Source organism: Populus euphratica, unplaced genomic scaffold (assembly GCF_000495115.2).
Source record: "Populus euphratica unplaced genomic scaffold, PopEup_1.0 scaffold324.1, whole genome shotgun sequence".
NCBI classification, from domain to species: domain Eukaryota; kingdom Viridiplantae; phylum Streptophyta; class Magnoliopsida; order Malpighiales; family Salicaceae; genus Populus; species Populus euphratica.
Window position 1 is genome coordinate 150,514 of NW_011500211.1, and position 23,455 is coordinate 173,968.

At 34.8% G+C, this 23,455-nt stretch overlaps 3 protein-coding genes across 3 annotated transcripts; all 3 read right to left on the minus strand.

The window, feature by feature from the left end:
• Positions 1-1,059: 1,059 nt before the first annotated feature.
• LOC105112113 (tetrahydrocannabinolic acid synthase-like) lies at positions 1,060-13,855 on the minus strand. The gene is made up of 2 exons (XM_011007702.1): positions 13,219-13,855; positions 1,060-2,267 (listed from the first exon to the last, which is right to left on the minus strand). The coding sequence occupies exons 1-2, from the start codon at positions 13,663-13,665 to the stop codon at positions 1,092-1,094; spliced, it is 1,623 nt and encodes a 540-aa protein (XP_011006004.1). The 5' UTR covers positions 13,666-13,855; the 3' UTR covers positions 1,060-1,091.
• Positions 4,827-8,002, minus strand: LOC105112112 (probable polygalacturonase At1g80170). Its single transcript, XM_011007701.1, has 9 exons — positions 7,368-8,002; positions 7,040-7,168; positions 6,730-6,900; positions 6,618-6,638; positions 6,313-6,520; positions 6,092-6,173; positions 5,835-5,943; positions 5,575-5,691; positions 4,827-5,478 (listed from the first exon to the last, which is right to left on the minus strand). The coding sequence occupies exons 1-9, from the start codon at positions 7,605-7,607 to the stop codon at positions 5,125-5,127; spliced, it is 1,431 nt and encodes a 476-aa protein (XP_011006003.1). The 5' UTR covers positions 7,608-8,002; the 3' UTR covers positions 4,827-5,124.
• Positions 13,856-16,759: 2,904 nt separating the features above from the next.
• LOC105112114 (inactive tetrahydrocannabinolic acid synthase-like) lies at positions 16,760-18,589 on the minus strand. Its single transcript, XM_011007703.1, has one exon. It carries the CDS (start codon positions 18,482-18,484, stop codon positions 16,883-16,885), a length of 1,602 nt encoding a protein of 533 aa, XP_011006005.1. The 5' UTR covers positions 18,485-18,589; the 3' UTR covers positions 16,760-16,882.
• Positions 18,590-23,455: the final 4,866 nt, after the last annotated feature.

A 23,455-nucleotide genomic window follows, 5' to 3' on the forward strand; every position in this document is an offset into this window, starting at 1 on the left:
AATTGATAAATTTATAGTTCCAACGTTGGCCAAAAAAAAAAAAAAAGCCAAGCTGTGCTATTCTGAACTATTTTTCTTTTTGAATCCAATGAGCTAGGTGGACGCGTTTTCTTTAAGTTACAGATGCGCCACAACAACCGAATTTTCCATATAAAACAATTCCTGATGAGGAGAAGCTAGAGTCCTATAGTCCACTCGGGCAAATCACTTTGAAAGTCAAGAGAGTGGAGGCCTCCCATGCTTAGCAGTAAGTTGGACTGTAAGGGGGGAGAGAGAGAGAGAGAGAGGTAGCAGGATCGCACACCTTGGAAAGCTTGTTTACAGTTCGGCAATTAAAGATCCAGGAATAAAGACATAGAAATATAATGTACCTCACCATCTATTTGAATAGTTTGGCATAAAAAAATTAGAGTCTCCGGGAATAATGAGAGTTCCCACTTACATGTCAGGAACCTCTTCACAAGATAATATAGAAAATTCCAGGAGGCAGCTCAAGAGAGATTGATGGCAACGAGCCAACCACTAGTTCTCTACTTTTCTATGTGGGCTAGGATTTTCCTTTCTAGGCCTGCTTTCTCTCCTGGAATTGTGCATTGTGAGCTTAAAGTGTGGGCTCTATGAGATAGGAAAAGTCTGAAAATCAATTAATTTATTTTTATTAGAAAATTTTAAACAGAATGAAAAATGAAGAACTAAATTGAGAAGCATGAAATACCTAGCTTAGCTACTAGGGGAGACATTATAATTTATAAAAGATTTATATCTATCAAGATTATCAAATTGGGTGGGGACTTGTTTTATAGAGGTGGATGAAGATTTGATGGGAGAAAGGCAAATCCATAGGAAGGTGGATGAGTGGGTGGCCATTTGAAGGTGCTGGAGAGAAGAGATGGCCTTTGGCAAAATTTTTTGGGTCAACCGGATTAATTCTCCTAACCTGAGGGCCAGGGCTTGGCCTGATCGTATTTTAAAGCTATAGTAATAATTTCTTACAAGGGAACTCAGTTTGCTGCAACAACAAAGCATAATATAGTTAATTATTACAACATTTGTCTAGACCAACGCATAATAGCTAGCTCTGCGGTGCTGCATTATCCTTTGATTCTTTTTCTTATGGAAGTAATGGCAGGAGGAATGCTCTGTTCATGCCTGAAGAAGTTATCAGGATCTACTCTGGTCTTAACTCGTACCAATCTGTAGAAGTTATCCTTGAAGTATTTGGTACCCCAAGCACTTGATTCTTCTACTATTGGTCTAGTTCTATTGTTCATGCCCAAATCAAGATCCCTGTAATTGGCATAGGCTTCCCTTGGATTCATGGAAACATAAGGAGTCATGTACTCATAGACCTTCTTAATCCAATCAATATGCTTTGCAGCATTCTCTGAAACATCTTTCCAGCTGCTCATGTAGGCAATCAAGAACAAATTACCCTTTCTATGAGGGTAAGGAGTCTGAGACTCTGAAATTTTGCTCATCACCCCACCATAAGGAACCAATATAATCCTTGGACTTTCTTCCGACGTTAACAACATTTCAAATAACCCTTCAAGTGCGGTTTCCGATATAAGCTCTTTGGCGTAGTCTGACTTGATTTTGAAGTAGTTTTTGAATAGATTCTTCCGTTCAAGTAAAATTTCAGGAGATGTATTGTTAGGAAGGTAAGCCTCATATAGCATTGAATCGATCCAGCTTGATTCCATACAATCCTTCCTTGTCAAACCCAGTTCAGGGAGACTTTCTTGCATCACATGGAGCAGCCTGGTGGCACCACCAAGAAACAAAGCTTTATAGGTAGTCGATACGGTTCTTTTACCCTTATCACTAGCATTAGCCAATCGAATGACAACTTGAAGGTAGAGATCCTCGTCAAGTTTGTCAGCAATTTGTTGCCATTTACAGAGGAGCTTAATAGCACCTTGTTCCAAGGTCTTGGAAACTTCAAAAAAAGTCACAGTTGGTGGCACAGGAACCACTTTTACTTTCCAGGCAGTGATGATTCCAAAGCTTCCTCCTCCACCTCCTCTAATTGCCCAAAAAAGATCTTTTCCCATGGCTTTCCGGTCAAGCACTCTTCCATGGGCGTCTATTATACGAGCATCGATGACATTGTCCGCAGCAAGGCCATATTTTCTGAAAATAGGGCCATATCCACCTCCTGCAATGTGCCCACCAACACCCACAGTGGGACAAATACCTGCCGGGAAGCCATGATTTTTACTTCTCTCTGAAATTCGATAGTAAAGTTCACCAATTGTGGCACCAGCCTGAACCCATGCATTATTAGCATCAATATCAACGCTGATGGATCGAAGATTGCCCAGGTCTATAACAATGAAAGGAGTCTCAGTTTCAGAGACATAAGAGAGTCCCTCATAGTCATGCCCTCCACTGCGAACTCGTAGGTGAATTCCAAGCTGTTTTGAGCAAACAACAGCAGCTTGGATATGGGTTTCCTGCAAAGGTGTGAAAATAAATTCAGGTTTCGGTGTTGAAGGCAATGCAAACCTGAGATTTTGAGCTGAAGATAGTAAGATAGTAGTGAACAGAGAATTGTTTCGTGTGTACAAGACGGTGGAAAAAGGAACGGAGATCTCATAATTTTTTGAGAGACATTGCAGAAAACTATCCTGAAGTGGTAGTGAAACTATCAGTGGTGGATATAGAAGCAGGACTCCTGATATCAGAAGCAAGCAAGAGCTTGAAAGAACCATCTTCCTGTTTTGTTTTTTTTTGCTCCTATAGCTTTTAACCTTGAAATTTATCATTGTTAAACAAAAATGTTAAGATTTGAAATCTATTATTGACGAGAGAAACAACAATATTAATTTAATTCAATTATGGTTCCTTGAAATTGAATAATGTAACGTGCTTTGTGGCACATATAAACAAAGAACATAAGGAAAAAGGATTTAGCATGCGTGATAATTAAAATAATTATTCAAGTTCTAACTTTTGGTTAGTGGGATGAGATCATATCGTGAGTGCGGGTCTGTTTGAACATAATTTATTGTGGGGATTTGTTTTTGATTCGGTTTGGTTTTTTAATTTAAAATCGAAACCGGGAAAACCTGCATATATTTTTGAGTTTTTTTTGTGATTTATAACTGGCTTTCTAAAGCCTTGTAAACGATATAAAAAACATGTTCTAATTGTTCAATTTTCCTTTAAAATTCTATTTTCTCAAAACCCTAGTCAAGAAGCATTGCTGAAAAAATCCTTAATAGATTGCAAAACTCTCCCTGCAAGAAAACATCACTTCAGTCTTTTAATTTGCAAATCAACAAAACATAATTCCTTTACCTAGTGTCCTTTCCAGACAAAACATCAATAATTAAGGGGAAAAAAATTATTATATTAATCTGGATTAAAGACTAATGGTGTTTATTAAGTAATCAATCAACAAAGTTTATTAAAAGACAGAAAACTATTGTTGACAGAGACAACCACTGCTACAAAAACTAAATAAATCTAAATTCAATCCCAGAAAAGAAAACAACCATCTACTATCAAACAATATAAGCCACTATCTATGATATTCCGAATGAAATCTCATTGCTAGTTCATAGCAAAATATTTCTTGCCATAAACTTGGCAAAGAAATAGTTACCTTGATCTCAAGACAGAGACGACTGCAACAAAGAAACGGAGACGATGGCACTGAAGAGACAAAGAAACGGAGAGATTGAGAGGAGCAGGAGGGGCTTTGATTTAGAGATTGACAGAGATTGATTTAGATTGAGAGATTAAGATTTAGATTAAGAGATTAAGAGGGTAGTGCTAAATAAAATGCCAAAATACATTTTCTTTCTAAAAAATGTCATTTTTATTTATCTCTTAAAAAAAAATCAAAACCAATAGACCAATAAAATGTAAATCAATTAAATAAAAAAATTACATCAAACTTTTTAAAGAAAAAATAAAGCATTTATTTCTCACATACCAATTTTTCAAATAATTTTTTTTCCATTGGAGTATAAATAGCTCTTCAAACTATATTTATATTATTTAATTTTTTTTATATTAATTTAGCTCTTCAAAATAGCTTTTCTAAGAGATGCTCTGACTACCTTGAAGAACTCGGAGATAAAGACTGGAGAGAGCTTCAGAGTTCAAAGTCCAAACTTTTGTCATGAGCTTGTAGGTTCGAAAGCAAAATTCTTAATTTATAGTACCTTGTTTTAACTTGTTTAGATACAATGTTCTAGTAGATATTTTTATAAACTAGTAAAATAAATATAAGTCTAGAAAAAAATCTGATCATATCAAAGAATATTAGTTCCTTAAAACGCACATTACATGAAATGAAATTCAATCCCTAAATCAAATTTAAATTTTTTTATGTAATTCTATATGCAATTTTCTTATGGAAAGCCATTCCATTGTTTATTGGATAGTTATATCTCTTGAAATTATATTTAATAGTTATTACTTGAGTCAATTTTATTTTTTTTTAGGATTTTTAGGATTTATTATTTTATTTCAGATTTTGTTTTAATTTCTTTAATGCCTTTAAATTTTAGATTGTTTTATAGTAGAGGTGGACTTTTCTAGCTAATTTAAAAGTCTTGGAAACCTCTTGAAGTTTCAGCCCTCGTGTAATTGTTTTCTTTGTTAATTTAGAGTTCATTTGCAACTCTTTTAATTGTACGTCTTTTCTACGTTCTTGTTGTAATTTTAGCTTTTACCTGTATCATATAGCCTTGGGACTTAATTGTATCTTTTACCTGCATCGATCATTGTAGCTTTAGGCAAGCTCGCTGCTCATATAACAAATCTAGAAAAAAAGAGAGAGAGAGAGAGAGAGAAAGACTTGCATTATAGAATTTGAAACCCGAAACAACAAAAAATCATTACAAATGTTCCAACTTGCAATTATGACAAACCTTCAAATAATGCAGGCACGTGTAATCAAAATATACACAATATTTAAAATCCCAGATGCATAATTGCTTTCGTTGGTCTGTGACTATATATGAATACCTGTAACTTCCCTAAAAATCGAACATGGCCACATCAAACCTCCTCCAAGAAATATCTATTAGTATTCTATACGTTCCATTAACCCAATTTAGTATATTACTATAGTTAATGAGGATAGTTTTATTACAACAAGAGGCCATGTCAAAGTTCAGTATGAACAATGCGGTCGTTGTTGGAATCTGCAAGCTCAACCTTTTCTTCTGTCACGTCGTTGAGAATGTAGTCTTGGGAAACTTCTGTCTGCTCGAAGAAACTATAGTCTTTTTCATGGGAAGTTAAGCAATCAGCTGATGGGTGAACAATGCCATATCCAAAGCCTTCGGCCGAATTGCAGTAGGTCTCTACTGTGCCAGCCTCCTTCTCCAAGTTTACGTTGCTCAGGACTATGGTGCTGCAAGGAGCTGTGTCACTGCAGGAAAACTTCATCGCTTTTGCACTCTTTGTAGTCCCACTAATATTGCGGTACATGATCTCGCTAATTCTTACTGCTGATGTCTAAAAAAAGGAGCAAAATTCTGATCAGATGAATAGGATAGTTATTAAAGACTAGGTTGTCAAGTATGAATCTAGCACAAAAAATGGAATACGTACCTGGTTCTGGCACGATTTCGGGGAATCGCAGTAGAATTGGTCAATGATAATGGGGTTATCAACATTGTCCATCCTGACATTTTCAAAACGTACCCCGCGAACATAACCATTACCTCCCTGCAGCATATAGAGATCCAGAGAGGATATTAGCAGGGGATTTTAGATGCACACTCCGTCGAACATTCCTCAAGTCTTGTATGAGAATATAATTTAAGCACTTCCAGAATCCGAACAGTTTTAACTACGTCCTAGAGTATTACCTGCCAAGTCTTAATCCTGACGCCATTCATTGTCTCCCTGATAAGTGCAGTATCCAGGACCACCTTTGTGACTATGCCTGTTGAGTTGTCCTTCCCTAGACTTCCAATGCTGAGTGACAGAATTTAAAGAAAAGGGTTAATAATGAAAACTTAGAATTTTAGTCCCAGCTTTTCTGTAGATAATGGTGAAATTTGGCCTAAAACATCTTCCTTTATGGGATATGACATGATGGCTAGAATCTCATATTTAACTCAACCTGACTCCATGTCCAGGTCCACAATATATTCTCTTCATCTTAATCGCAGAGCTACCGTTGACAATCGAGATGCAATCGTCACCTGAAAATACCATAGAATCAACAAGATATGCAACCTGTCAGAAAGTTTGCCAATAATATCCCCAAGATCTCCATTCTATTTATGATATTCTTTACTTGGAGAATAGATGAGGAAAATAATGAGGTTAGGGTCTAAAAACCTGTTCCGATTTTGCAATCCTGGAGAACCACATTAGTTGATTGAGTAATATGGATTCCATCAGTGTTAGGGCTGTCTCCAGGTGATGAGACACTAACTTTAGATATTCTCACGGATGCTGACTTGGAAATCACAAAATTCATCTGCTGGCTGTTCTTTATAGTAAGACCTGTTACTTTCACTGCTGAGCTTGAATCAATGGTCAATGCCTGCAAAGGCCTCATTTGTTAAGTCCCTGACAATCTGCATAGTTTTTTTTTCTCCCCGGAAGGATGAATTATATAATGAAGGGAAAAGGATCCTTACTGTTGGTGCTCCTCTGCAGGGCTGTAAAGAAAGAAAAAAGAGTGTTAAATCCTGACCAATTCAAGTAGCGAAGCATGGATTAAACTATAGACTAGAATTTTTGAATAATCACATTGGACTTGTTCTTTTTGCAAGATGACGCCCACCATTTGCTGCCTGATCCATCAATTACTCCATTCCCTTGGAAGAGGACTCCGTTCAGCTTAGAGAAATCAAGCCATAGTCGAGCGAGATTGGGGTCCCAGTTCTTAGGCTCATCAGGTGCTACAATTGTTCCATCTATCTGCAAAATCGTAATGACAACAAATTGTTAAAGGTAAGATTATAATGCAACTGATTCGACAACATCTGCCAAGAAAGTGACAGCAATTTCTGAAATATAACTTTGGATAGATTTCACTTGAAGAAACGTAGAAAATTACCTGGATGATCAGCTTATCTTCACAAGGGCCCTTAAATCTTGTTGCATTAACTAAATAACGGCGCCCGGAGGGAACCAAGAATACTGATTTTGGTATAGCACAGGCAGTGCCCCAAGCTTTTACAAATGCCTGGTAATATCAGAACAGAACATGTAACCTGATTAGGACTATAGTCAATGTTGTTTATTTAGCTTTAGTCTAGCAGATATATAATTTAGGGAATATGTGAGATTCAAAAAGTGGACTATAACCTAGAAAGATCAATCATTAAAGTAAGTGACACGGTACCGAAAACCTTTAAAATAATTTCAAGATTTCTAATATGCACCTGGGTGTCATCAGAAATTCCATCTCCAACAGCACCAAAGCTATCAACATTCACAAGAACCTTGCCACCTCGTTCACTAGTCCATGACGGGATATCGAAAAGTTCCACATCATCTTCATCATCTATCTCAAAGTTTTCAAGCTCCTCAAGCATGGCAAAGTTGTTATACACCAAGTTTTCAGCAACTCCATTAACCAATATCAGCAAACCAAGCAAGGTAATGATGAATAATTTATCCATGATTGTGTAATGTGGATGTTGCCCTTGAATGATTGGTTCATATAAATTTTTCCAAACATTGGATTTTAATTTATATGTGCATATTAGATTTGGAAATGAAGGGTTTTGTGGGCTTATGTCTTGGCTTAAAAGTTCATGAAGGAGCTACCTTCTTTACAAGCCTCGGACTTAAAGTACAAGGGAAATAAGAGTTCTTTGCTTTACTCTTCAACCAATAAACACAGGTTCACTTTCTGCCTTTGCCCTGTCTTAGTTTCCAAGCAGTAATGACTAGTGCCTCCAAAGCTTGCTCCTCACCTCCTCTAATGGTCCAAAAAGAACTTTGTCTGCCATAATCAGCTCTTCCATGAACATTACTTCTACGAGCCTCGAGGACATTGTGTGCAGCAAGGCATTTTTTTCTCAACATGGAGCTGTATGCACTTCCAGTTCTGTATATTGTGAAGTTCACTGATTACGGCCCCTGCCTGAGCCCCCATGTATGACTGTTAGGTTCTGCTTTTGACCCTGTAGCTGTAAGGATGCGAGTGATATGATCTTAGAATCAATAGCGCAGCTTGGATCCCTTGGCTGAGAAGAGTGACCTGTTTAACATTCGGTTTCCAGGAATTAATATCAAAATTTTATGGGACCAAAATTATATATCATTATTTTTTTTATCTATTTTACTAAAATTATTTAATAAGGAAAGTTATTGAAAAAATGATGCTTATTTTAATAAAAATCTGAAAAACATACAAATTTATATTTTAAATTATTTAATTAGAAACCGAAAAAGATATTTAATTAATTTTATATCTAATATATATATATATATATATGGATATTTTTAGATTAAAATTATATTTAAATATTTTATTTATAGTATTTATCACATTTATATCAAGTGCCTTGGATTTATCTTTGTTTTTACATTCTGCATTCATAATTAAGAGGGTTATGAATTTAACTTTGATCTTCACTTATATCAGGCAACTGGATCCATTCCTTAAACGCCTAATACACTTGGTCTTGCCTTCCAAAATTCAACACGACTTCTTGTTTTGGTGGTTTCAATATAATTTGCCTCTAAAAAATCTATATTCGGGGCCTAACAGTGGCAAAATTAAATATTGCTAACAAAGGCATGGCTTTGAAGGCAGATTTTTTATTTCTTTCTGACTAATTCCAACTCAACAGCATTATATTATATTATATTATATTATTTTTTGTTAGTGCCCAAGAATAGTTATAGAAAAGACAAAAACATGTTTGATTGCAAAAATAAAAATAAAAACATAAAATATATTTGTTTTTAAGACAGCTTTGTAGTGAATTTCTGTCATTTGAAAATAATATAGGGGCATGTACCTTCTGTCTCCATTGTATTTATCTCTGTACTAACCAAATGCTTAGTGCTTTAAATGGACTTATGATGAAGACATAATTAGCTATACATTTCTAACATCTTGCGAAAGGACGTCAACTATTGACCTGATCTTTTGTTCTTCTAGGTTCTCGCCTTAACCTTATATGTCCTATTTTCAGTTAATTTTTCATATTATTGCTGACATTGTGATGCGGTTTGTTATTGTGCATGCATATTGAAGAAGCAAGCATGCCTTAACTAACTAATGGCAAACCAGCTGACATTTGCAGCATATGACCACAATATCAACTTTCTACGTTGATTTTAGCTCACAGGAGAGCATAACTATTGCATCATATGTATCACTTCCCTACAAATTACTTTTGGCTATAAATATTTCCTAGGCATGATATAAAATTACTCTTCAATCTCTTTTTCTCATGGAAGGTGCAAGCGGTGGAATGCTGTGTTCATGCCTGAAGAAGTTGTCAGGGTCAGCTTTTGTCTTCACTTTTACTGATCTTTTGAAGTTACCCTGAAGAAATTGGCACCCCAAACGCTTGCTTCTATGAAGCTTGTGGTAGTCTTCTTGTTCATCCCCAAATCAAGGCATGTTATACCTAAGATCAATGCCTAGAATTAAGAAAACACTGTGTGACGTGGTTCGGCTGATTACTTACACCCACGAAACTAATAATTTTACTCACAAAAGATAAAACAGAAAATTACATCAAAAGGAAAGAGACTATCTCAACTCAGCTCACAAGCCCTCTGTAACTTTCACCTCACTTATCACTATCATTCTGTGTTTCTTGTTCGGTGTCTATGGCTCTTACAAAACCCTATATTTATAGTTGAAATGGGGAGCACACACCAGGATTCTTTCCTTATGATTTGGTAGATAATTTTCCCTATGATTTGGTAGATAATCCCCTAAATATCTTCCCTGAAAATCCATTCCTTTTCAGCTTGATTTGCAGCTGGTATTGAGCCTAATTTGTCTCCATTCACAACAAGGTCCCCACGGAAAGGTGTCATGTACTTGTAAACGAAGTTTCCTAGTCAAATCTATTTATGCTTTGCCCAATCCTCAGAAGGATTAAGCCAGATGGTGAAGTAGCCGATCATAAGCAGATTACCTTTCCTATGAGGGAAGGGAAGATGAGATTCTGATATCTTGCTCCTCTTCTGGAAAACCAGCTGACATTTGCAGCATACAGACTCCTAATATAAATTCCAAGCTGTTTTGAGCATATAACAACAGCTTCGACATGATATTGATGCATGTTAAGACATCATCAAGTGAGCAGCAAACATGCACTGATTCCAGAATCAAATCTGAGCAAACATAGCAAGGAACACTGTCAAAGTGCAGAATCTTTGAAGTGTTCCTGGCTATATTAGCTGCAGATTTGGTAATTCTGGAATCAGTGCATGATTGCTGCTCACTTGATGGTCTTGACAATGCAAAGTTGGGAAGATAAAGTCAGGTCTCCGAACTGATGGCAAGGTGAACCTCAAGTTTTGAGAAGCAGAGTGCAAAATAGTGGTGAATGAAGGGTTGTTTAGGGTGTAAGAAGTAGTGGAAAATGAGATGAAATTGTTAGTTTCTTGAGAGACATTGTAGAAAACTATTTTGGATTGGAAGCAATGAAAATATCGATGGTGATAACAGAAGAACCAGAAGTATTGAGTAATGAAAGAGAAAGAAGGAACCATATTGCTGCTATTCTTGCTTCTCTGCTTTGCATTTTACAATCGGTCTGAGCATTCCTCTACCTCTACGAATCCGAACATCACTTTAGCTCAGCCAGTATTATTTAGTCAGGAGTCTCTTTTAACTTTTTGTTGGCTTGTTTTTCTTTGAGAAGGCTGAAGAGGAGCATAAACCCATTGGATTCCTTAACTAGCAAGGTTCTAAGAATAGGTTCTGATTGATTTGAACTAACAAACTCGGAATTTCTTCTTTTGAGAATGAAAGATGGAATTCTGACTGTTGCAGCTTTAGCTTGGCCAAAGGTATGTGCCTAGCTAAGTTGAGTCCAGATATGCTTAGTCTTGATGTATGAAAACTGGTCCGGAAATACTCTAAAGGTCGAGTTTGTTAGGCATGAAATCGATATATGCGTGTGCGATGCAAAACCTAACAAGTAGATTTTATAAGTAATTCAGGTGCTAATCTCAGAATTGTCTATCTGATGTCTGTGTTCTTCTATAAGACATTCTCTGCGTTTCCGGAAAAAAAAAAAAAGTTGATTGATTTGCACACTAAAGATCGTCATTGCTTTGAAAAGTGATGCTACGCTGATGTGTAATTTATGATTCTTTTTTTCTACTTTTCTAATTGAAATTATAGTTATAAAACAACATCTGGAGTGATTCAGAGCAAAGTGTAGCACAGAAGTAGAGAGGTTAATCTATAAAAAAAAAAAAATGAAAGGTAAAAATGATATTATTTTGAATAAAATAATTTATTTTTTTTCCAAAAAACAATAGTTTTTTAGCAGGTTTAACCTGGTTTATTCATCTTAGGCTAACCCAAGATTTTTAATGGGTTAAACCAAGTTTATCTTTTCTTAATTTTTTTTTAAACTCGGACTAATGTATCTTTAGATCAATTAGATCCCGAGTTAACCACCAGTCTAGATTTTATAGCTAGAATCAATGACACATACTTGTCCACAGCCACGTAGTAAATTTTTCATTTGTAATTTAGACTTCACTTGCATCAATGAGTTGGATTTATCTTTCAAAAACATGACAGTTAAAATACTTGCCGGGAAATCTTTTTATTACCCGTGTCAAAGTCAAGAATTCCAGAGAACTATAGACATAAGACATCAAGATTTCTAACATCTTGCCAAGGAAATAATTTGCTAACTGGTCAATTATTTCGGCACCGAATCCTGTGATACTGTTCAGGATGACGTCTTAAAATGGAAAGTAAAAATTGGTATGGAAACACTGTTTCTTTAATACATTTCTTTAAAATTTCTTATTCCTGTTTATACTAAACTTTAAACTCTATATATATATAAAATTCCTGGCTGTGATCTGATGGAGACGAGTATGGTGCACCTACCAAACATATCTGTAGCCATGAATTCTTCTTCAGTTTCTCATGGAAAGTGGGAGAGGTGGGATGCTTTGTTCATGCCTGAAGAAGTTGTCAGGATCAACTTTGGTCTTCACCAGTACCAATCTCTTGAAGTTATCCTTGAAGTATTTGGTGCCCCAAACACTTGCTTCCTTAAAGCTTGTGTTAGTCTTCTTGTTCATGCCCAAATCAAGGTCCCTATAATTGACATATGCAGTCCTTGGTTGAATAAGGTTTCATGTACTCATAAACGTTCCTAATCCAATCTAGATGCTTTGGATCATTCTCTGAAGGATGATCCCAGCTGGTCATGTAGCGGATCATGAACAGAGTACCCTTTCTATGAGGGAAAGGAGTCTGATTTTCTGAAATTTTGCTCATCATTCCACCATAAGGAGTCAACGCTATATTAGGGCTCTCTTCTTCTAACAACCTTTCCCATAAACCTTCAAGTATGGTTTCAGATATGGGTTCTTTTGCATAGTCTGACTTGGCTTTGAAGTAACCCTTGTATAAATTCTTCCTTTCAAGTAGAAATTCAGGTGTTGTATCATTGGAGTATCCAGCTACAAAGAGCACAGAATTGATCCAGCTTGTTTCAATACAATCCTGTCTTGTCAAACCCAATTCAGGGAAGCTGTCTTGCATTACTTGGAGGAGTCTTTTGGCATCACCAAGAAACAAGGAAATGTAAGTGGTTGATACTGTTCTTTCTCCTTCGTTACCAGCACCAGCCAATTGTAAGTGAACTCTGATGAAGAGATCCTCGTCAAATTTATCAGCAACTTGTTGCCATCTATTAAGGATTTTGATAGCACCTTGTTCCGGGGTCTTAGTAATCTGAAAAACTGTCACAGTTGATGGAACTGGAACCAATTTTACTTTCCAGGCAGTAATGATTCCAAAGCTGCCTCCTCCACCTCCTCTAATTGCCCAGAAAAGATCTTTCCCCATGGCTTTCCTGTCAAGAACTCTTCCATGAACATCAACTATGCGAGCGTCGATCACATTGTCTGCTGCTAGGCCATATTTCTCATCAGATAACCATAAGCTCCTCCTGTGATGTGCCCACCAACACCTATGGTGGTACAAAGACCAGCTGGGAAACCATGAGTTCTGCTTTTCTCAGCAATTCTATAGTAAAGTTCACCATTTGTAGCCCCCGCTTGAACCCATGCGCTGTTATCATCGATATCGACACTAATGGATCGAAGGTTGGCAAGGTTTACAACAATGAATGGTTTTTCAATTTCAGAGACATAAGAGAGTCCCTCATAGTCGTGGCCTCCGCTAAGGACTCTAAGATGAATTCCCAGCTGCTTTGAGCAAATAACAGCAGCTTGGATGTGAGATTCCTGTAATGGAGTGAATATAAACTCTGGTTTTGGTAGTGAAGGCGTTGTGAATCTGGGGTTTTGAGCAGAAGATTGCAGAATAGTAGTGTATGAAGAGTTTTTTGGAGTGTAAAAGATGGTGGAAAAGGGAAAGGAGAATTCAGAATTTTTTGAGAGACATTGCAGAAAGCTATCCTGAATTGGAAGCGAGAGTAACAACGAAGGATGTAAAAATAGAAAAACAAAAAATAACAGAATGGAAGAACCTGAACAGGCCATTTTGCTTGTTTTTCCTGCTGCCTAGGCCTGTGTTTCAAGAATTTGTGTTGCAAGATTTGTCTTAAAGAGAGCTGTGATCCGTGTATCATTTGTCAAAACTCTATTTAATACTCTGTTTTCGGGGAACACAAGCCCTCTAAAATAGATTTGCTTGTCCATGACCATACATACCGTTACAACACTACTTAGATTTGATTTTTACTGCACATCAATTGCAGAATGTTGACCAAATAGCTGATTAAAACTCCAGTTAGTTGGTATAGACAAACTTATTTATTAACATGTTCTAATCACATTTGGTTCATCGAATCTTGTAATAATTGACTTTTCCAATAGCACATTTAGACTTGTAATCATTTGGAAACATAGTGCAAACTATGTTTTATAAAAATTTATTTTAAAAAAATTATATGTTTTGGATCGTTTTAATACGCTAATTTCAAAAATAATTTTTAAAAAATAAAAAAAAAATCATTTTGATTCATTTCGGCACGAAAAACATTTTAAAAAGCAATATCAACCACACTTCTAAATAGGCACTAACAATTCAACTCGAGAAGATAATATGCACTTTGAGCTGATTTTTTAAAAAATAAAAAGAATTGACCTGACAAAAATTTTTTAACATTTAAAATTTTCAAAACAATATAGTTTTTTATTATTTTCAATAAATTTTTTTCTTACTCGCTCAATTTATAACATACGATCTGATTTTCAAACTCATGATTGACACATTCTTCATATTTTTATATCTTTATGAATTCAAAATTATATACAAACTTTTTCACCTAAATAATAATAATAATTTAAAAAAAGTCACTTATATAAACAAAACAAAGTTCTACGCAACATGATAACATAATTAACCTCATAATATAAATTGATTATCTTAATACAAGAATTAATACAAATATCATAGCTGTAAAGGAAAAAATATTAATTACAATCAAAAAATAAGTTTTAAAAGTCCAACAAAAATGTTATGTTATAAGCCTGAAATTAATAAATAATAAGATGATAAGTTCAACAACTTAGTAAGTGGATAATGTTTAATATACATATACGAGGTAATACAACAATAAAAAATATATATACAAATATGACTTAAAGTTCTTAGAGTAAAGTTTCTCAAATAAACCATAATAAGAATATCATAAGGTAAAGCTTATTGAAAAATCAAAATGTAATGAGTATGATGCTCCGTACTGTGAGAAAATCAATTGTTACAGGTCGGTGACTCTCCCAAATAATTAGGGTTCAAATACGATGTGTATAAAGACTAATACTACCTTGTTAACATGGATATTTTGACTCGCATACTATATATTCATATCATAATCAAACAGAAAAATTCATATGTTAAAGTTCAACTCATAACATAAATAAGAAATAAATAAAGAGCTATCAATTCAAAAATACATAATGGTTAATATCGAAGATTTAGTTTATGCTTAATCATAAATAAAAAATAAATAATAATATAAAAATTACTAAGAGGCACGATCAATTTTATATTAACAATTTAAGTATTTATATTAATCTTTTATTATATAAAAAATTATTTGCTCACTTAACTTAAAAGTAAAAATAACTTCGAAATATGTGCGGAATACAATTCTATTAATGTCCTAAAATCAAATGGTTTTTTAAAAATGTAATTCAATAAAAAATAAATTATAAAACTTAATAATAATTCACCAAATTAACCTTAATTACACGTAAAACCAATATAAAAAACTAAAATTACAGTTATGGACTAATATGAAATCTTCTTATATTTTTAAAGATCAAGATGTATTTTTTTTCAAATTAAAAAATCAATCTAAAAATATTATAAATTCATAATTATACTAAAATTTTATCCATAATTCTTATTTAAATATCCAGAACCTCCAAAGACGTGGTTTCTTTTCCTAATAATTCTTACTCTATTAATTTTATTTTATTTTTAACATGAAATCAGGTTTAATAAACAATCTGTAGGCCTAATGTGAATACAACGTGTTTGACCAAACCATTCAGATTTTTTTAATGTTAGTGCCTGAACGTGACTTGTCTTTTTGCAATCTTTGCAGGTGGATAGAAAGAGACTTTATAGAGAACATGGAACACAAAATCCAAGCATATCTACCGTATAATCAGGGGCGGAGCTAGTTGTATTTTACAGGAGAGGTCAAAATTAATATAATAATATATATTATTTAAAAATTTATTTATTTAAATTAAAAAATATTAAATAAAAAAAAAATTAAAATGTTTTGCAATAACTCGGACCCTGCTTGCCCTCTCCTTAGTTCCACCCCTCTTATAATATAAAGAAAGGGCAATAAATATGTAGACTTGGAGTTGGAGGGGTGTCAACCACAAAGTCATATCTTACTATGGATTGAAACTTTGTCTGGCATTGTATTTCTATTTTTATTTAAATATATTTTAAAAGTATATTTAATTTGAAAAAATATTAAATTAAATTTTTAACATTTTTTAATGGTTTTAACATTGATAATATATATATATATATATATATTTTCAAGTAAAAAATATTTATAAAAAAATATTACATTATAATATCAAACATACATTTAATGCCTTTAATCTTCTCATAAAAATTCAAAATTGATTTCAACACTCAAGATCCTCATTTCTTTGAAAAATGATGTTATGTAGATGTATAATTTATGGGGGAAAAAATCTACTTTTCTGATTAAAACTACAGTAAATTTTGCATTTGTAATTTAGAAAAAGAAAAAAAAAAAAAAAGAGGAGAAGAAGACGTTAGTTCAACTTTAGTCTTCACTTGCATATATGAGTTGGATAAAACATCCACGACACCCCAAATACTTGCCGAGTAATCTTTTTATTACCACATTGTTCAAATGAAGAATTTCATAAAATGGTATCAAGATTTCTAACATCTTGCCATTTGCTATCTGGTCAAAATGCCTGAAAAACAAACTAAACATTCTAAATTTTAATCATTAATATGAAAATAATTAGAGAGTTAATATAAAATACAAATAACATTAGAACTTCTAAAAAAAAAAGGAAAAAAAAACGATAACAAAAATATTTATTTTTTCAAAAAAGCTCCAGCATTAATTTCTTATTACTATTTACATCAAAATTTAAACGATATTAAAAAAAAAATCCTGGCTGCGATCTAATGGAGACAAGGATGGTGCACCTACCAAACATATCTCTAGCCATGAATTCTTCTTCAATTTCTCATGGAAAGTGGAAGAGGTGGGATGCTCTGCTCATGCCTGAAGAAGTTGTCAGGATCAGCTGTGGCCTTCACAAATGCCAATCTGTAGAAGTTATCCTTGAAGTATTTGGAACCCCAAACACTTGCTTCCTTAAGGCTTGTGTTAGTCTTCTTGTTCATGCCCAAATCAAGGTCCCTATAATTGACATATGCAGTCCTTGGTTGAACATATGGGGTCATGTACTCATAAACCTTCCTAACCCAATCTAGATGCTTTGCAGAATTATCTGAAGGACTTGTCCAGATGGTCATGTAGTGGATCATGAACAGGTTGCCCTTCCTGTGAGGAAAAGGAGTCTGTTTTTCTGAGATTTTGCTCATCATTCCTCCGTAAGGAGTCAATGCTATTTGAGGAATCTCTTGTTCCAGTAACATTTTACATAATTCCTCAAGTGTGGATTCAGGAATTGGCTGTTTGGCAAAGTCTGATTTGGCTTTGAAGTAGTTTGAATATATATTCTTCCGTTCAAGTAAAAACTCTGGTGCTGTGTCGTTGGAGTAACCAGCCAAATGCAGCACAGAGTTGATCCAGCTTGTTTCAATACAATCCTGTCTTGTCAAACCCAATTCAGGGAAGCTGTTTTGCATTACTTGGAGGAGTTTTTTGGCATCACCAAGAAACAAGGAACCGTAGGTGGTTGATACTGTTCTTTTTCCTCCGTTACCAGCACCATCCAATTGTAAGTGGACTCTGATGAAGAGATCCTCGTCAAGTTTATCAGCAACTTGTTGCCATCTATTAAGGATTTTAATAGCACCTTGTTCCAGGGTCTTAGTAATCTGAAAAACTGTCACAGTTGATGGAACTGGAACCAATTTTACTTTCCAGGCAGTAATGATTCCAAAGCTGCCTCCTCCACCTCCTCTAATTGCCCAGAAAAGATCTTTCCCCATGGCTTTCCTGTCAAGAACTCTTCCATGAACATCAACTATGCGAGCGTCGATCACATTGTCTACTGCAAGTCCATATTTCCTCAACATAGAGCCATAAGCACCACCTGTGATGTGCCCACCAATACCTATGGTGGTGCAAAGACCAGCTGGGAAACCATGAGTTCTGCTTTTCTCAGCAATTCTATAGTAAAGTTCACCATTTGTAGCCCCCGCTTGAACCCATGCGCTGTTATCATCGATATCGACACTAATGGATCGAAGGTTGGCAAGGTTTACAACAATGAATGGTTTTTCAATTTCAGAGACATAAGAGAGTCCCTCATAGTCGTGGCCTCCGCTAAGGACTCTAAGATGAATTCCAAGCTGCTTTGAGCAAATAACAGCAGCTTGGATGTGAGATTCCTGTAATGGAGTGAATATAAACTCTGGTTTTGGTAGTGAAGGCGTTGTGAATCTGGGGTTTTGAGCAGAAGATTGCAGAATAGTAGTGTATGAAGAGTTTTTTGGAGCGTATAAGATGGTGGAAAAGGGAAAGGAGAGTTCAGAATTTTTTGAGAGACATTGCAGAAAGCTATCCTGAACTTGAAGTGAGAGTAGCAATGAAGGATGTAAAAATAGAAAAACAAAAAATAACAGAATGGAAGAGCCAGAACAGGCCATTTTGCCTTTTTTTTCCTGCTGCTTAGGCTTGGGCCTGTGTTTCCAAGAATTCGTGTGTTGCGAGATTTCTTTTATAGAGAGCTGTGATCTGCTGGGATTCTTATCTTAACATCACTACTTGGCACAACTTGTATCATTTGCTCAAAAATCTATTGAATATTCAGTTTTCAGGGAACTCGACTATAACAGATGAGTTTGTCAAAGACCGTATATAATTTTATTAACTTCAATTAGATTTGTTTTTTCCTGCATAATAATTGTGATATATAATAACTGTGATATCTTATTAAAAATATAATTATAACTGTCATTGATAGACTTTTTACTCGCATTTAATGCGTTATAATGACATTTGGGTCATCAAATTATTTAATTATTCACTCTTCAAATAACTCTCCTAGACGCAGTATGGATATCCCCGTCTTTGACCATGTCATCATAGAGTTATTTTTAATCTTAATGTTTGAAGAATAGCCTATAAAACCCTAAAAAAAAAAGACACAAGCAATCAGTTTGGTAATAGAATATTATATGCTCCCTGTTGACATTAGCTCTACATTGAGTTAGTTGAGAGTTTGTAGGAGAGATTTTAGCAATTGATTTACTTTATAGCCGTATAAATCCTAATTGTGGCAGAAATTCATAGTTTTTAAGAATCCCTTCTAGGAGTACTGTAAACTTAACACAATGAATGACATGAATGCAAATTCTAGATCTTTTCTTTCATTGATATGGTATCGGAGTGATACATAAAAAATTATTTTTTTTTAAATTAATGAAAGTTACTATTGTAACAATAGCAACAGCACAAAAGATGATGGCAACCCTTACTGATTTAGTAGAACAAAATCAACAAGAAACCACTGCTATCCTTAAAAATTTAACTACAAGAATTACTTAGGTTTTGTCACAAAACTAGATCCCAACCTCTGTAATAACATATGATGCTGCTACATCGATTACTATCAAACTTAACGGAACCAACTACGCTCTATAATCCCAAATCATCAAGATGTGTATCTCAGGAAAAGACAATCTAGGATATATAAATGGTGACCTTCCAAAGTTTAGAAGATGGAGGATAGAGAACTCTATTGTAAAGGGTTGGTTGATCAACTGAATGGACCCCTCCCTATTCAGCAACTTTATTCAGTTTCCAACGGTCAAATAGGTATGGAAATCAATTGCTACAACCTATTTTGACAAGAATGACAAATCCTAGGTATATGACTTGAAGAAATGGGTCACTCGAATAAGAAAAAATGGAGAATCCATCGAGTCATACTACAATGATCTTCAAGGCCTATGAAGGGAAATCGACTTTAGCCGCCCAAGTCCAATGAAGTGCACAATTGATATACAGAAATATAACACCTTGTTTCAAGAAGTTTGGGTTTATGTTTTCCTTGATGGATTAGATGTTAGATTTAATGAAATCAGGAGTGATGTACTTCAATTACAACCATTTCCAACTGTTGAACAAGCTTATGCCCATATCTGAAGGGAAGACATCAAACAATCAGTCTGCTCGCAACCACTAGTGGTCTTACTACTTCAGTTATGGCAACTAGAGAAGGGAAAACTAGTCCACTACTATATATGACCAAAGGACAAACAGGGTATGCAGCACCTAGGGAGGGGACCAATTTTTTTAACAAAAATTAAAGGATAGACAAAGGGTAGAGGATATGGTTGTTCTTATTGCAGGAACGTAAAACATACACTTGAAACTTGTTTCAAGCTACATGGCTATCCAGAATGGTGGAATGAACTCAAGGCAAAGAAACTAAAGGAAGCTAATGGTGGAACAGGATAAGCATCAATAGCATACGCAAAACCTAACTTTCTCTTACTCCTCTTGTGGAATCAAAAGCAGAGACTATTATTAATCACAGTGATCAAGGTAATGATTGTTATTACAACAATAGTGCTTTTATAATCTCTAAGGAACATAGAAAAAATGATTGGATACTAGACTCCTGTGCAACAAATCATATGATATTTAGTTCATATGATCTTGCCAATCACACAGAACCAAGAAGAACTAGTATTTCTAATGCTAATGCGGTCACGTATCTAGTTATATGGGCTGGAACAGTGCACTCGTCTTCGTCAATATCTTTACCCAATACTCTTTTAGTACTGTCTCTTACAAATAAATTAATGTTTGTGGGACAAGCTACTAAAAAATTAAACTGTATAGCATTAATGTATCCAACTTTTTATCTTTTTCAGGATATTCTCACGAATGAGATCATTGGGCGTGGTACTAAGAAAGAAGGGTTATACTACATGGATGATTTTAATTCTGGTAAAGTCAATACGATGAAACATTCATCCTGTACAAAGAAAAAACATATTTGGTTATGGCATGCTTGGTTGGGACACCCGTCATTTAGTTATATGAGGCAGTTATTTCCATAATTATTTTTTAGTCTGAGTTATTTAGAGTTTAAATGTGAAAGGACCATCTCATATCACAACAATACACGGTATATGTTGGTTTGTGACTTTTATAGATGATTGCACCTGAATGACATGGTTATGTTTGCTGAAACATAAAGGTGAGGTATTTGGTGTATTCTGTGCCTTTCATGCTATGATCTAGAACTAATTTTCAGCAAAAATCAAGTTCCTGATTTCAGATAATATAGGAGAATATGCAAACCAAGATTTTGTGAAATATTTTTAGAAATATGGTCTCCTCCATGAATTATCTTACAGTTAAACTCCACAACAAAATAGAGTGGTCGAACAAAGAATAGACACATTCTGGAAACTGCTCGTGCATTACTAATTAGGGCATACGTACCTCACCACTACTAGGATAAAACTATAGTAACCGTTGTCTACCTACTGAATTGCATGCCTTTTAAAATCTTAAGAATTCAAGACTCCATTACAGGTTGTGTCTAATCATGCTACATTACCATTTGTACTCATGTTTCCCCACGTGTTTTTAGATGTGTAGCATTTGTCCAACTACATAAAAACCAACAAAGCAAACTAGATTAATATGCTGATCAGTGCATTTTTCTAGGGTATGGTACAAATAAGAAAGGCTACTGTTGCTATAATTATACCATAAAACATACCTACATCACAATAGATGTTACATTCTTAGAATCTGAGAATTATTACTCATCACTAGTATCCAATTCTCCTCTTTAGGAGGAGATATAAAAGAAAGAACAGAAGTGGTGGGACTGCCTAGTTATAAAACCAACAATAATAATGACAAAAAGGGATGTTATAGGTGTTGTTGATCTTCCTGCAAAAGTCGGGGTACCAACAGTAATAGTGGCAGAAAGGGATGATACAGTGGATAATACAGCTATAATAGAAAAAGATGTTGCAGGAAGTGTTATAACAGACGATGCAATAGTGCTAGAAAATCTTGAACATCACACGCCCAGCAGACAAACCCCTCTAATCCTTGTACCCGACAATGATCATTCTTCGCTAGAGAATATCTATGAGGTAACCTCTCTTTCTTCACCTTCTAACCCTATTCTGGATACTCCTATTAGTTATCAATTACTTACCAAACATAATAGGGGTAAGCCTCCAGCTCAATACTCACCCAGCATTGAAGGAAAACAATCACAATATCCTATCTCTAATCATGTAACTACTCAAAAGCTGACCAAACCTCTTAGAGACTTCACCGATAAGCTATTTGCTTGTCATATCCCTCATGAAATTCAGGAAGCCTTGACTAATTCTAGATGGACACAAGAAGTAGAGGAAGAGATGGAAGCAGTGGAAAAGAACAGAACATAAAAACTTATTCCACTACCGGAAGGGAAGATGATAGTTGTGTATAGATGGATTTTCTTTATTAAACACAAAACAGATGGATCAATTGATCAATATAAAGCAAGATTGGTAGCCATGGGATATATATAGAAATATGGAGTGGACTATCATGAGACATTCTCTCTAGTAGCAAAACTAAATACTGTCAGAGTATTATTATCTTTGGCAGGAAATTTAGATTGGTCACTACACCAATTTGATTTCAAGAATGCTTTCCTTCATTAAGACCTTAAAGAGGAAGTGTATATGGACATCCCATCAGGGTATTCCTCATCCCTTACTTCTAGAATTGTTTGCAGATTACAAAAGGATTTATACGAGTTGAAACAATTACTATATGTTTGGTTTGGCAGGTTTAGTATGGCTATGAAAAAATATGGTTTTCAACAAAGCAACTTTGATCACATTTTATTCCTAAAACAACAACAGAGAAAGGTAACTACCTTAATAATTTATGTGGATGACATGATCATTACTAGAGATGATACAAAAGAAATGTATAAGTTATAGAAACAATTGGCTACTAAGTTTAAGATGAAGAGCTTGGAAGGACTTAAGTATTTCTTAGGGATTGAAGTGACTAAGTCAAAACAAGGCATATTTCTTTCACAAAGAAAGTATGTGTTAGACCTACTAACTGAAGTAAAGATGCTTGACTACAAGCCAGCCGACACCTCAATGGTTCAGAATCAAAAACATGGGGATTTTTCAAAGCGAGTTTCAACCAGTAAGGAAAGGTATCAACGATAAGTGGGCAAGTTGATTTATCTATCACATACTCATCTAGATATTTGCTATGATGCCAATATAATCAGCCCATTCATGCATTATCCAAGTGAAGAACAAATGGATGTCCTAGTTAGAATACTTCGTTACTTGAAATCAGCTCCTGAAATAAGGCTTTTATTTTCTAAAAACGACCATCTAGAGGCTAAAGGGTACACAAATGCTGACTGGGCAAGAAGCATATCTGATAGAAAATCTACAACTAGATACTTCACTTTTATTGGTGGCAACTTAGTCACATGGAAGAGCAAGAAACAAAAGATAATTGCCTTATCAAGCACAAAGGTTGAGTTTCAAGGGATGGCAAAGGGAACTACTTTGACTCAGAAGATTATTTTCAGAAATTGGTTTTGGTCCCAAATCAAG

What these genes read in the sequence shown, in the direction of transcription:
- LOC105112112 (XM_011007701.1), bottom strand. Translation starts at nt 7,607, where the DNA reads ATGGATAAATTATTCATCATTACCTTGCTTGGTTTGCTGATATTGGTT. An exon ending in GCAAAAAGAACAAGTCCAAT is followed by an intron (nt 6,639 to 6,729) that starts GTGATTATTCAA and finishes CTTTCTTTACAG; the next exon opens with CCCTGCAGAGGAGCACCAAC. An exon ending in GGATTGCAAAATCGGAACAG is followed by an intron (nt 6,174 to 6,312) that starts GTTTTTAGACCC and finishes TGGTATTTTCAG; the next exon opens with GTGACGATTGCATCTCGATT.
- LOC105112113 (XM_011007702.1), bottom strand. Translation starts at nt 13,665, where the DNA reads ATGGCCTGTTCAGGTTCTTCCATTCTGTTATTTTTTGTTTTTCTATTT. An exon ending in ATAACAGCGCATGGGTTCAA is followed by an intron (nt 2,268 to 13,218) that starts GCGGGGGCTACA and finishes GCATGGGTTCAG; the next exon opens with GCTGGTGCCACAATTGGTGA.
- LOC105112114 (XM_011007703.1), bottom strand. Translation starts at nt 18,484, where the DNA reads ATGGCCTGTTCTGGCTCTTCCATTCTGTTATTTTTTGTTTTTCTATTT.